The 15,964-nt window shown below is 36.7% G+C and overlaps 1 protein-coding gene across 1 annotated transcript in view; it reads right to left on the minus strand.

Annotated features, from left to right (window-relative positions):
- The window catches only part of LOC120527467 (rho GTPase-activating protein 7-like), a 349,930-nt gene that overhangs the window by 233,865 nt on the left and 100,101 nt on the right, over nt 1-15,964 (minus strand). Inside the window, exon 3 of the mRNA XM_039750907.1 lies at nt 9,140-9,289. Within this exon, the coding sequence (XP_039606841.1) occupies nt 9,140-9,289 (150 nt within the window). The remainder of the gene's footprint in view (nt 1-9,139; nt 9,290-15,964) is intronic.

A 15,964-nucleotide genomic window follows, 5' to 3' on the forward strand; every position in this document is an offset into this window, starting at 1 on the left:
AGCGCTGCGGAACCGTGTCCTCACATGTTTAATTATTAACAATACAGATTATTTAAATGAAGTTAAAGTTTTATCTATATAATATAATCAACATATTTTGCTGCATTTCATCTTAAAAATGATATCGTCATCATATGTAAATACGCGCTTTATAAAGTGGCACAGGTTGTGCAATATTATAACTGTAGTGCAAGTTTACATTGAGGTGATTGTACTTAAGTACAAACAGTTCTACAAGGAGCACTTGATGGACTGTGTTTAAAGTTCTTGGAATGAAACTGTTTCTGAACCGCAAGGTCAATACAGGAAAGTCTCTGAAATGTTTTGCCGTGGCCGAGGCATGTGCTTGATGCTGTATACCGATAATTCTCTTTCTGATCAGCTGCTGCTGAGATTCCCCACTCAGATACAGTGATATAAATACTCTGAGTGGTGCAGTGAGAATAATATGGAAAAAGATGATCTGCAGTGGCAACTCTTAACGGGAGCAGTTGAAAGAAGAAAAAAAAAGTGCAATGAGAGTAACAACGCTATAGCAGTTATGGTATTTGGAATACTATGGCTATTCCTTGGACCATTATATTGTTACAGGTTAATTACAATCAGATGCATTACACTAATAAAGAATATGCAGTTAGTTTCAGTATATTTATAAAGCGGCATCAGGAAAATAAAGAGTATCCACACAGGAACAGTAGCACTGCTTTGACGCTGGCTGCCGCCAGTCTGCAAAACCAAGCGGAGAACTTGCATATGACAGGGTATGAGGTACCGTGGAAATGTGCGTGGCTTTACGCCAAGTGTAGGTTTTATAAATCACGATTTGAACGTGGAAACGTTCTTACGCAACATTTCTGTGCTTCCGCACCGTTTATGCATGAGGCCCCAGGACTGGTGTTGGGGACCCCTGTTTTAGATTAAAGCCCCTCCAATATCACTGCCAGACAAATTTAAAGATAGGTCTGTTCCAGAGCCTCAGGCGTATGTGATGGAGAATTACTAAGGGATGCATGGATGTCATCTGCATAAAGAAAAAAATCACCTAATTAAACAGATGAACTTTACCGGGGAAGGAATAATCTACTGAGTTGAGTAAGGATGGTGCAGACAAAGTAACTTGAAAAACAGACTTGATAAGCTGAAGATGGTTAAGAACACAGCAAAAAAGTATAAAGTTTTAGTCATATTTAAAAACCAAAATCTTTGTGCCTCCAAATTTGAGCACAATAATTAACCTACTTGGTAATTCTATGTAAAAAAGGTTAATCTCAAGTGTCTCTTGGGACAGTATTCTGCTTCCACCTAGTGGATAAAATAATATCATGCTGCAAAAAGTCATGAAGATTTTTATTTTGCCACTCTATGGTAACTCATCAATATTCATGACTAGACTGTTGCATTCAACAAAAAAGACCCACAATGGCATGTAAATGAAAAAATGCAAAGCCACTTTTAGAGCAAAACTGAATTTGAAAAGTTGTATAATCAAGCTAAGGTGATGACAAGTGAATTGAGCTTCATCATGGGAAAAGGTAAAATGACTGATATCAAGTAGAAGGACAAGAAAGACATTAGCCTCCTAAGCACTGTTCATAGTGCAGCAACTGTCAATGTTTTGTTTCAAGGGAAAGTCAGTGAGCCTTGAGCTGTATTAACCTACAATAAACTTATGAGCAGAGTCGATCGTGAGGATCATACACTGATATACTACTCTCTCATGTGCAAGCAATAAAAAAATATAATAAATGTGTTGCAAAGAAACATGCTTCTACTGTCCCAGTGTGATGTTGGGGTTTACATGGGTGACTGTTTCCAAACATATCTCACGAAGGACATGTACTAAATCTGCATCAGTGTAGCAGTGGACAGCAGACGACTATTTTTTCTTGTTGAAAAAAATCTAACTTTTTGACTTGTTTTTCTGGTGGTCAACATAATGCTAAGGAGGTTACAGGCTAAATTTAGGGTGATTAAATAAAGGGAAAAGAGAAATAAAACATTGGGACAACATCACTAACTTTAAGGCTACAAAAAGATACTGTATTATCAGCAGTTTATTAGCTGAATGTGATAAATGCATTCCACGGTTTATCAGTAATTGTGAAATGTGAAGAAACAATGAAAACCCAGGAACAAGGGAAGAATGAGATTGTATTGCTGAAGCTGATAATAATTTATGTGGTAAAGTGTATTATAATTAATCAATGGTTTTAACAGGATTTAGATGTTTACAAAAAGCTGTAACTTTGGACAACATGGCCACCTAATACAGTATAGTAATAGCCTCATTCTCACAGATAACAGCAATGATAGCTACCTGTTCAATAAAAGTTATTCTTTAAGTTAGAAGGTTATTTGGCTGTGGGTGCAAAGGTCAAGGCTTTAATGAGCAAAGAAATGATAAGTATTAACACAATTTCAATTACAGTGGTATACAAAGTGGGATTTGTCCATTAATAAAAACAGTGAATGTACAGTAAGCTGCGGTGGGCTGGCGCCTGCCTGGGGTTTGTTTCCTGCCTTGTGCCCTGTGTTGGCTGGGACTGGCTACAGCAGACCCCCGTGACCCTGTAGTAAGGATATAGCGGGTTGGATAATGGATGGATGTACAGTAAGTGGGAGAATGTAACGGTCTTACAGTGACTTCACTGTCCATACCAATAACAAAATAACTTCCCACAGTTAATTGTTAAGACATCCTGTTAGCCTTTCTTGTCTACACAGTTTTAGTCCTGAAGTTAACTATAATCCCATGTTAAGATGTGTTAATTTTAAATTTAATTTCATCTTTCATCAAAACATTTTTTCCACTATTTCCAAATTAGAAATTAGAAACATTGCAATCGAGCCCCAGCCTTATTGGGCCATATGTTTTGGGTGTGCACCAAATTAACATCATTCTGGATGAAAATTTTGAAATGCCTATCAGACAGCCTTGGTGTCTCAATCCCTCCTAATCCACTAACAGCTGTGTTTGGTGTACTACCAGATGGGTCTAAAGTAGAGAAGGACAAACAAACTGTAACTGCCTTCACTTCACTATTGGCACACAGATTTGTCTTGCTCAAATGGAAGATTCCTAGCCCACCTCTTTTAAGTCAGTGGGTAACTGATGTTATATATTGTTTGAAATTGGAAAAAATCTAATTCTCCCTTATAGGATCTGTTCAAAACCTTGCAGGACCTAATCAATAACATTTTAGAATAAGCATTTATATTGGGGGAAAAGACTCCTTTCTCTCTTCATTACTTTTAACAATTTTTCTCTGGTTGTTGGCCTTCCTCTCTTTCTCATGGATGGGGGTTGATTTGATTTTAGTTTTGTTAAATTTGACTTGATTGTATGGAATGTATATGCTTTTAATAAATTCAATAAATCTCTCTATTATAATAAAAAAAATCCTGGGATGACACAAGACTTTTTAGCCTAAGACGAGACGTGACTTTTTCAGAGAGTTACTTTCACGTCCCGTGAGACAAGACTTTGTGCCAAGAGATTTAACCACATCCGGGGCCGGAAATAAAAGAAAAAGGGCAGATGACAAGGTAGAACGTCGTAAAGAATTCAAAAACGTTGATGCAATACACATGCAGAGCAGGTTAGAGATAATGAAAGCACTAAAATTGCGAAAGTCTCAAAAAAAATTACAGAAAAGACTGCATTCGCACAAACAAACGGAAATTATTACTCGATAAAATAACGGAAAAGCGAAGAGAGATTGAATATATTGTTCGGATTTAAACTTTAAGTCGGAGACTTGAAGATCGTCTAATTCATGTTGCCATCAGGGAAAAGTAGTGTTTCTTCCCAGAGACGCTAAGTGGCTGGCACGTAGAGCAGGCTGGGGGGGCTGCCGAGCAAAGCGAGCAGGGGGCGAAGCTCCCTAGTAAAATTAAAAAAGAAAATTCTGTGGTGGGTTCACCTATAGATGTACACTATAATAATAGAGCATTGCGTAACTAAAACCTTCAGACTAAGTGGTATAAACTCGAATAAATTAATTACCATTTCAAGCTGCTGTAACACTCTGATAAAGACTCTTCTCTTCCGAGATCTTAAATGTGGGTTTATTAAATATTAGAGCATTAACCAGTAAAATGTTTTACATTAATAATCAATGATAGAAAAATAGGCCTTTTTACAGTGAGTGGAACATGGCTCAATGGCAGCACCATTGAATTCCAACTTTGTTCATTCGGTTCACCAAGGTAAAAAAGGCAGTGGTGTAGTGAGTATTTTCTTGAACCATTTAAACTGTAAAGACATCAGTTTTAGTACTTTCACATCTTTCAAGTATCTTGCTATAGTTATTCAAGAAATGTCACAATCTCTGATATTAACTGTTCATAGACCTCTGTAATATAATGCGCCTTTTATTAGGAATTTTAAGAATTGTAGGTGATTTCAGTTTTCATAAGCCTAACTAGTGTGACCCTTAATCAAGAAAACTTATGAACTTACAACATTCTTTTAATCTTAGACAGCACGTTAGGTAGCCTATATATAATGGAGGACACGCACTTAGTAATTTCAAAAGAACTAAAAACTGACGAGAGCCAGGTCATGGATATTTGACATTTACTTATTTGGCTGACATCTTTATTCAAGGCAACTTACAAAATATATGATACAATTGATTACATTTTTTTTGGTTTCCCAAATGGAGCACAGGCAGGTCAAGTGACTTGCTCAGGGTCACACAGTGTCAAGTAGCAGGATTTGAACCTAAAACCTCACATTTTGAAGTCCAAAGCCTTAACCACTGTACCACACTGCCTGCCTACAGGCCTATTGGTATACCTGATAATTTCTGAATTTTCTTAGATGCAGGAATATTGGTAACTAGAACTAAAAAGCAGCACATATTCTGATGACAGAGCAGCCTCTAGATTTACCAAAATTCTGAATAATCGGTCTGAAAGTAGTGTTTGCCGTAATACAGTCAGCAATGTAACCAGTATGGTAAAATATTTGAATGCTAAGGTGAGAACTGCAGCTGACACAGTGGTTCCTAAAAAATTGTTAAAAAATCCACCAGCACTAAAATACCTCAGAGAGTGTCTCTAAATGGAGGTAAACTAAACCAACCATCCACTATGAAATATTAAATGTACATATAACTGAATTTAACAGTCTTACTTAAGAAGCAGCCCTATTCCTTTAAAATAATACATAATAATATTGGAAGTCTAAGAGTTTTATTCTCAACTATTAATCATCTTCCAAACCCAGCTCATTCAATGAAATATCTCCTGCAAAGTTCTAGTGAAACTTGTGTGGCATTTGTAGCTTTTTGAAACACAAAACAAACAAAATTAGATGTAATAAAATATATTCCTCCAGTCAATCATGTCAATCCCCATCATGCTGTTTGTAGTGAATTAAATTTCACTCAAATAGGTGTACCTGAGCTCCGTAGAATAATTTCTCAACTTAAACCCTCCACTTCTGTTCTTCATCAGAAGTTAAATTATTACTTGAACAAACATTCTATTCCTGATAATTTTCAGTCAGGATTTAGAACAAATCATAGTGCAGAAACTGCACTGGTTAAAGAAGTAAATGAGGACACAGGCCACATACAGTAACTGTTCATGTTCTCTTAGACCTGAGTGCAGCATTTGACAACACAGACCACAGTATTCTTATAGATAGACAATAGGTGAGTCTCTCTGGTAGTGTCCTAAGTTGGATTTAGTTTGTTTTAACAGGGAGAAAATTAATTGTTAGTTGTGGTGATCGCCGTTTGGAGGTACATGATATTGTATATGGTACTCCACTAGGATCTATTCTGGGCCCACTGTTATATTCAATATACCCTCTTTAGGCCTATTTATATTATACAGTATTGTAAGTCATAACCTTAGAGCTACAGTAAGTATAACAGAAGTGGTGAGGTGGCCTTTTGCTGTTATGCACCAAAAATCTAAAAATATTTACAAACAGAGATACACCAGGCTAATACTGTGAAATATTTACAAAAAAACTCCTAAAATCTCACTCTTTTAACTTGGCTTTTTTAGGTACATGTTGGTTGTACTCCTATACATGCGCAGAATTATCATATTCTTTAGGGGTTTGCAATCATTTTTAATCTCTTCTATGTTTACTTTTCCAGTCTTTCTGTGGTGGTGTTTTGTACCAGCACCACCGGATCAAGGCACTGTGCAGCCTCCTGTGGTGCTTGAATGAAGGCGAGTGCCCCAGCTATCCATGGGACATATTATGTCGAATCCTCTGGGACAAAGCCTGGAAACAATCACAAATGCTTTAAGCACATTTATTCTAGGTTGACCTTGGAACCCCTACAGATTTTGTTTTGTTGTTGTTGTTGCTGTTTTTTCAGTCCTCATAGTCATGTGCCATTATTACTGGACTCATCTTTAGAGATGATATAATATATAAGTATTCCACTTTTCTACTAATTATATATCTACGTTATATGAGCTCATATTATTTTATTTTTTACTACTAGCCTAATTTAATTAGTTTTTTCTTTTCTTATAACTACTTCTTTCACATCTTGCAAAGCACTTTAAGCTACATTCTGTGTATGAAAATGTGCTATAAAATAAATGTTGCTGTTGTTGTTGACAAAAGCTAAAGTTGAAACTGATTTCAATTACAGTACAATTGTCTTATATTTAAAGGATGTTCAGTTTCCTATCAGTCTGTTAAATCAGACAGTTAATTATTTTTTCTTCAGAATTCTCAAAATGGAAAGTAAATATAGCTGTTAAGGTATGTTATTTTACTCATGTTCTGTTGTTCTCAAATTTCACTAATTTGCACTCACTAATGGTAGGCCAGTTCAGATTACCATACATTACATTTTTTCAAAAGCTTCAAAACTTGTCCTGTAGTTAAATATTTTTTTCTCAATTGATATTAAAGTGAAATATTAAAAGATTAATTGTGGAGAGAGCAGCAACCAATTAAACCACCAACCATTTTCATGCCATCAGTATGCCTCTGAAACATGCATCCAGCAGAAATGAGAGATGGTGGAGGTGATAAGAAAAATAAAGTGACAATATTAAAATAATAACTTGTTATCGTAGAGAATGCAGAAAGTGAAGAAATCTCTTCACAGTTTAATAAAATTGTAGATTTTAGCTGATCTGGTACAACTTTGAAGGTACAAAGACAATATAAAGTAAGTTACTGTATTACTATCAAAAACTGTACTTTGTTTAAGCATGAGGTTGACATAATGTAAATACTTGCTTCAAACTCAGTTAAAATTAATTGTTTTGTGATTTAAAATGTAGTACTGTTGCTTCACTATCATTCTGCTAAAAAGTTTGAAAAATTTTTCTGTAAAATAAGTAATAAAGTATTATGCATTTCCCAAGATGTTCTGTGGGAGTTCTGTGTGAGACAAAGCCCTGTGCAAGCTTTCTCTCTCTGTCCTCAAAGGATGTCTTATCTGGGTAAGGTTCCTAGCCCTCCCTCAGATAGATAGATAGATAGATAGATAGATAGATAGATAGATAGATAGATAGATAGATAGATAGATAGATAGATAGATAGATAGATAGATAGATAGATAGATAGATAGATAGATAGATTATAGTCTGTATCAGTCTGGTATGAAATAATAAATCAGATGACAGGATTGTTCTGAAATGTTGGCACTGCTAATGAATCACATTACTTATGTATTTCTAGTTTGTACCTACTTAGTTAAAGCTATAAACTTCTTGGGTTACAGCAATTATTGTATGTGAACTTTTGGAAATCTTTAAATGTTACTTGTAATATTGTTTCAAACTCTATTTTGCAGCTCTTGTTAATAAAAACAGCATTTATTTGTATAGCACGTTATCCTACAAATGATGTAGCTCAAAGTGCTTGACAAGATGAAGAAAAAAAAGAAAAAATATAAAAATGACGCAATACTAATTAACAAAGAATAAAGTAAGGTCCGATATGCAGGGAGGACAGAAAACCAAAAAATACCTCCTGATGGCTGGAGAAAAAAACTAAATCTGTAGGGGTTCTGAGGCCACGAGACCGCTCAGCCCCATTAGGCAATAACGAACATATCTTCTAAATAATGTTGATCAACTGGTGGTTTAACAAATGATTTAATTCGTGGTTAGAAGACATCCATTTTACTACACATAAAAACATTTCTCCCTCATTTGGATTTAATTTCTACTCAAATGTAAGCATATACTTGATGACTGATAATGAAATATTGCTGGAATATTCCTGGAATTTAGGTGCCATTGACTGATGCTGCAGAATGGCAACACCACTGAGTCACAATTTTAATACTAACATGTTCAGTGTGAAAGCAGTGCATCAGTAAACTAAAGAATGATGGAAGCATTAAGTGGAGATTATGCTGAGAATATTCTTGGCAATTTGATTTAAAAAAAAAAATTTTTTTTAACTTTATGTACAGTACATAGCAAAATTTAAAAGAATACCTGAAATGTGTGTATAAAAAAACTATTTGCATATATGAATGACTTTAATATAACATGATTTAACTTAACATTAACATTTTTGATATGAAAATAATATCTTATATATAAACGTTTATGTGTGGAAGTGTGTGTGTCTGTCCAGCCCGGAAGTGAGAGGTGGAGTCAGGCTAAGGGCTCCGCCTCCAAGGATACACAAGCGAGGCCAGCACGTCATCAAAACAAAACATCCGAAGAGAGGGTAACACGCTTATCAGCTATTACAGAAGCGAGGCGAGCACATCGGCAAAACGAAACCTTCAAAGAAAGACATTTGTTTAGCTGCTAATGCACAAGTGAGGCAAGCACGTCGGCAAAACAAAACCTCCTAGTAGAGAGATGCCCAGAGTAGTTCCTTTCAATTACCTGACATCTGTACATTTCAATATTTTTTTCTGACGATTTCAATAGCTTCTAGGACCCCGTGCTGGCTTACACAGCAAGTATTTATAATTATTTGTCATAATTTATTCCTCTAATATTCATGGACACATCGTTGGTTAAAGAGCAATGATACATCAATACCTAAAACCAATACCTAAGTTTTTGAATATGTGGTATATTAATTGGACAGGCATTTGTTTGTGAAATACCACTTTAATTTATGGCATTTGTTTAAATCTGATTTTAGGAGAACTGAAATTTGCATTTTGGAAATACTCACTGGCACAGGTCTTCTTTTCAGATTGGGGGTGTTTGAGGTTGATGAAGTTGTACTAAGAGCATTTTCTATATCCTTGTCAAGCTGCTCCAGTTTCATTATCAGCAGCACCATGGAATCTAACCGAGACCGACTTCTGTCGTCTTTGACCTCCTGCAATAAAGCAACAAATAAAAGACATAAATAAAGTTTCTACAATCCAAGAATTGTTACTATATACAGTATGTGTGCAAGGTGATATAAATCAGCTTACATGACAACTGTAATTCTTACAGTGAAAATTATTTGCAGTTTCAAAAATGTTTCTTACATCCGTAGTCAATACTGCACTCTTCAGAACAAAATGTAATGCCACTTGATCATTTTCTGATATATCTTGCTAACTTTAAAGGAAAAAATTCTAATTTATTTAAATGTAGATCTAACTATATGGTTAGATAACATGAGATTGGCCTTTGGTACTTTCTATAAAAAGAGATCTGTTAATTTGTTAATTATATCTATGCATCATATGGGGCTACTGCAATTTGATGAACATGATTAAGTAGAGGGCGGCACAGTGGCACAACGGGTAGCACTGCTGCCTTGCAGTTAGGCATGGAGTTTGCATGTTCTCCCCGTGTCTGCGTGGGTTTCCTCCGGGTACTCTGGTTTCCTCCCACAGTCCAAAGACATGCAGGTTAGGTGCATTGGTGATTCTAAATTGTCCCTAGTGTGTGCTTGGTGTGTGGGTGTGTGTGTGTGCCCTGTGGTGGGCTGGTTCCCTGCCCTGGGTTTGTTTCCTGCCTTGCAACCTGTTTTGGCTGGGATTGGCTCCAGCAGACCCCCGTGACCCTGTAGTTAGGATTTAGCGGGTTGGATAATGGATGGATGATTAAGAAGATTTATAAATACATAGTTGGATATATTTTACATTTTATTTAGTTGTTGGTCAAGCAACATTTGTTTTATATAACACCTTTCACAGCAAATACCACATTTTGTAATAGGATTTATAAAAGTATAATATAACTCACAATAACAAAGTGAAATGTCATAGCAATAATAATACATTCTTTCATTTTAGAAATATTAATGTAGGATACTATGTCCAGAGTCAATGTGAACAAAATCTGATGCAAGTTAGAAGCAAACCATGAATGAGATCCATTACAGAGTACATTAATACATGCTGACATTAACTTATGGACTGTTTAGATTTACTACCTTATTGAACATGTTTTTAGAATTCTGACATAATTCACATAAGAACACAGGATGAACATACAAATAGACAGGCTTGTTCTTCTCTTGGTTTTGGGCCTAATGCTTTGGGGCTGTATGGCAGCAGCACTACACAGTGCATCAAAATGCAGCACAAATCATTCATCAATTAGCCTTGGTTTTATGAGACTCGTTTACTAAACCACATTGTGCCAATGTCCTTTGCAAAGCAATAAAATTCAAAATAGCAAACTAAAGTATAATATATGACACTTCAACAGATGAGAAACCAAACATTTTCAAAAGAATGTAGAGTTACTGGTATAGCTGAATAAAAAGCAAAAGAGAAAAATAAGAGGAAACGTTTACAATTACATTTTTTAAGTTCAAACTACAATATGTCAAGGTAATGTGCAAATGGCTATCTATTCTTCCACTGAGTTAGCTTTCTTACACTGATATATTTACTACGTTTCCTGGCAAAGTCTGTTTTGGCTGTGCCATGGACTACATAAGACTTGACTCCAGTCTATGCTTTTCATGTAGCATGAGGTAACAATTAAATCAGGTTGGCCCTACCATTGTGTCTTGTGTAGCTTCTTCTACTGTAACTGGAACTCTGTTCTATCAGAAGCAACAGAACTTGAGCAGCCTCATACGCTAATCCTTACCAAACAGACACACTCGGTGCAAATGTCTTACAGTATATGCAGTACATATAATACCTTCCTGAATAGGTACAGGCAAGTAATATTTTTGCATATATAGATGAATAACAGATAAAATTTTGCATGCAATGTCAGATTTGCTGTGCTGTTCCCTTATATTTCAAACGTAAAGTACTGCATAATTCTCATAACTGAATAATCTGCTGAGGTTGGATTCACCAGGGGTGTCTTAATAGCATTTGTATTAGGCATCCAGCACAAAACCCTTGCGTGTTTCATTCAGCTTCCATGACTTCTATAAACTAACAGCTAAAAATGTGTCCATGTCTCTCTTAGTTATTTTGGTTACACGAATCTTGCTATTCCATTTAACTATCATTTCTGGTTACTGTTTAGATTTTTTGGTAAAAGATCCTCTTTTTCTAGCTTTCACTTTGTTTCATTAGCTGGTCCTGGGGGTTAATTTTTTGCAGTGCTCAGTTCGCTGACAGTGCAGTGATTATCTGGGTCTCCATGGATGTGCAGCAATATTTTTTCCAATAAATATGAAACATTCTTCTGAAATGTTTTAGACATGATGATGCTAGAGTAATCTCAACTGAACTATCCACCTGTATGGCTCACTGATATTGCAACCTGAATAAGGAAACATCATCTCCAGTTCAACTTTCTTGTTATCCAGTCTCGTCCATTTCTATGCAGCATGAATCATTATCGCTAACACATGCCAAGTCTGTATGCAATCTTGGGGTGTTGATTGATAACCAGCTGTCCTTCAGGGACCATTTTATGGTCTTCCTAAATCACTCTATATATCCATATATGTATTGTAATATATGGTCGGCTGTTCATCCCGGCCAATACCCCCACGCTGCCAGGTGGAGCCCTCCCTGCAGCATGGAGGTGCCCCGAATGCCAGCAGGGAATTATACACATTGGAGTTTTCCTCTACAGCCCTGCTGGATACCACGGGGGCTGCTAGAAGGTGCTGCAGGGAGGAACAGCGACTATTTGCCCTACACCCCAGAAGTACGTCCGAGTCACATGGACAAGAGGAATGACATGCTTCCGGGTTGAAGAAGAAGGACTTTTTATCTGACCTGGAAGTGTTCCTAGTCACATGACAGAGAGAGCGAAACACTTCCTGGTCAAGGACTATAAAGGATTGTGGGAAATCCTCAAATGACGAGCTGATCTTGGTGGAAGGGTGGCAACGTGTCTGGGAGTGATTATTGAGTATTGTATTGTGTTATTTATGAGTATTGTGGAGTGGAGGGTGCTTTGTGCACTTTGTATTAATAAAAAGTCATTATTTTGGACTTTTATCTGGTGTCTGGTGTATAGTCTGAGGGTTCAAGTGGACGATAGCACCCTCTATCTGTCACAGTATATATTCACAGGTTCAGACTGAATCTAACAGAGTGTGCAGCAAAACTTTTGGTCCAGGATTTGGTTCTGTCATGTCTGGACTGCTACAGCTGTCTGCTGGCAGGAGTACTGGTATACAGTGGTGTGAAAAACTATTTGCCCCCTTCCTGATTTCTTATTCTTTTGCATGTTTGTCACACAAAATGTTTCTGATCATCAAACACATTTAACCATTAGTTAAATATAACACAAGTAAACGCAAAATGCAGTTTTTAAATGATGGTTTTATTATTTAGGGAGAAAAAAATCAAAACCTACATGGCCCTGTGTGAAAAAGTAATTGCCCCCTGAACCTAATAACTGGTTGGGCCACCCTTAGCAGCAATAACTGCAATCAAGCATTTGCGTTAACTTGCAATGAGCAAGTTTGTGGATAATGGCTCTCACTGTGGTTCGCTGGAGTCCCAAAGCTTTAGAAATGGCTTTATAACCTTTACCAGACTGATAGATCTCAATTACTTCTGTTCTCATTTGTTCCTGAATTTCTTTGGATCTTGGCATGATGTCTAGCTTTTGAGGTGCTTTTGGTCTACTTCTCTGTGTCAGGCAGCTCCTATTCAAGTGATTCTTGATTGAAACAGGTGTGGCAGTAATCAGGCCTGGGGGTGGCTACGGAAATTGAACTCAGGTGTGATACACCACAGTTAGGTTATTTTTGAACAAGGGGGCAATTACTTTTTCACACAGGGCCATGTAGGTTTGGATTTTTTCTCCCTAAATAATAAAAACCATCATTTAAAAACTGCATTTTGTGTTTACTTGTGTTATATTTGACTAATGGTTAAATGTGTTTGATGATCAGAAACATTTTGTGTGACAAATATGCAAAAGAATAAGAAATCAGAAAGGGGGAAAATAGTTTTTCACACCACTGTATGTCACTAAGCTACTGAAGATGAATCAAAATTCAGGAGCATGTCTGGTCTTCACCCACACATGTAAACCTTCTTTTCAAATCACTACAACGACTTCCTGTAAGAGCACATAATCAGTTTAAATCCTTGATGCTTGCCTGCAGAGCAGTCAATGGATGAGCAGCTTATATACATTGTGGCGGGCGGCTGGGATGCCTTCACACTGGAAGGACCGGGGAAGGAAGCTTGGCCAGAGTATTACCTCCCCCGAAGCTCTAGGTGGCAGTACCCCTGGGTTGCAGCGGTGCCTCGGACTCCCACGGAGCTCATGGAACCCTGTTGGGATCCATGGGCGCTGCCAGGGGATGCTGCATCTCCTGCTGAGCCCTTCTCTCCAGCTCTTCTGCCACACCCGGAAGTGTTGCCGGAAATGCATCATCGAGCACCTGGAGCACTTCTGGGTGCCTTATAAAAGGAGCCAGCAGACACTACTCCAAGAGCCAGAGTTGGGAGGAGGGAGATGAAGCTTGCCGGGAGGAGTGGAAGAGAAAAGAGAAGTAGATTTGTGTATTGTGTGCTGTTCTTGGGGAATGTGTTTAGCTTGTGGGAAATGGGGAAGATGTTTCCCACAAGGGAAAAGAAAATAAAAAGTCCTGTGTGTTTTGCAATTGTGCCAGTGCTTCTCTGTGCCGGATTGGGTAGTGGGCCCACCTTGGAGAAACTTATGAGATCCTTTCTTCTTTCTGGACCACTCAGGTCTGCTGATGGTTGGCATTTGGTGATGAAACCTCTGTTTGGAATCAAATGTCAGTCTAGAATCTTTTAGTTTGTAGGTTGTGGTTGGTGGAATGAGCCACCCACCTCCATTGAACATGCTAACTATCAGTGTGCTTAAGAAGTGTTAGAAGACTCTCTTATTTCATTAATTTCGGCCTATTTTAGCAAATAGATTTTTTAACCGAGAAATTGCAACTAGATTGTTCTTTTTTCTGAGCTCTTCACTTGTGATGATCAATTTTGTAATCTTTTCCTGTAATACTTTCTCCTAAACAGTCCCCCAGACTCATGTTTATCTTGATAATTGTTGACCTCTTTTGCAAGTCACATTAGATAAAACATCTATAAAATAAATAAATACAAATGTAATGTAAATTAAAGTTTTCTACAGTAAACCAGTAGGCATTGCCAAACAGTGATACCAGTACTGGCAGCAGATTTGGTTGCTCGGAATTGAATGGGATGGTGAAGATTCTGGCCAAGCTTGTGAGGCCTAGCTAAAACAGGAAAACAATTAATATCATTGCTAAAAACATTTGGATTGATCCTGTGGGAGTATCTGTAGCTTGATTTCTTGGAAGTTATATAATATTTCACAACAACAACACTTTTTGATGATTTATGACCTTCACACTAAAGGGCCCAAAGTTTTTAATAATGATATTTGTGATATGCAAATTTATAGCAGGCAGCATTTACATTTTATTTCTTAATAAATAATGTCGGATGCATTATGGCTGATAAATATCAGCACCTGGTCAGTTCCAGTCCTTTTTGTCATAGAGTGGCATGAAGAAGGCTTTGCACAACATTCTGCTACATGCAGGCAAATAGTGACATGGACCAATTTAAATCTAACCTATAACAATTTCAGTCAAGCCTTTTAGTACATGTGTTAAAGATTCAAACTGGTGTTAAAGGGTCAACTGACAATTTATCAATCAAAGTAACACTTTGCAAAAAGCAACCATCTAATGCCTTTAATGAATGAATGAGAGTCTCATCTACTATAGAACTGGACAGGACACTGTCGCATGACAGCATGGAAAAAGGAATGTAGTTGTATTTCCTTTTGCAACAATTACTAATACATTAGAGAGTGACCTAAATACTTTCAAAGAGCATAGTTAAATGTTTGAATTGTTTATACTAAAACCATGATTTTTTTTTTTCTGGAAAAGCAGTATAGATTGCTGTTTTTTAATTATGAAAATAAATGGACAGAAACAGTATTCTACCAATTCCGTTCTACCAATTTCATTTTCTTTATTCATTGCCAGGACACCTTTACCTAAATTAATTTCTGTTGCTTTGTTGCTTGCAGTTGTATAGTCAGTGAAAGCAGAAGAAATAAAACAGGCAATAATTATCCGGGAGAAAGTGAATAAAATATCACTAGCCTGTTTTAGAAATATTTAATTTAAACAAAAAATAAACAAGAAATATATTCAGTGAGTAAATGCAGTATATTCAGTATTAAACGCTGAAGATAAGAAACAGCCTTTGAAATGTGCAAACTATGTCAGTGACAAAAAAGTGCCTTCTAATGTGTTAGATGCAAACATTAAGTTTGACATGCAAGGATTTCTTATCTCTCATTCTGAGTGACACTGATAACTTTAACAATGATAAAATGTCTTTCCACCTTTTGGATCCAACTATCATCTTTTCAAAATATAGTAATAGTGGCGTAGATAGAGTTTGTGCCACTCGGGGCGGGGCAGTGCTTCAGTTGCCACCCTCCAACATATCTGAATATGTTAACCTATTTAAACAGAAAATTAAAATAAGGTATAGAGAAAAATTAGGATAAATTTTGCATAGATTTATTCATATACAGGGTGGTCGAGATCTAATTATGCAGATCCAGATCATCTGGATGACTTTGATTTATGCAG

This window comes from Polypterus senegalus, chromosome 4 (assembly GCF_016835505.1).
Source record: "Polypterus senegalus isolate Bchr_013 chromosome 4, ASM1683550v1, whole genome shotgun sequence".
NCBI lineage: Eukaryota > Metazoa > Chordata > Cladistia > Polypteriformes > Polypteridae > Polypterus > Polypterus senegalus.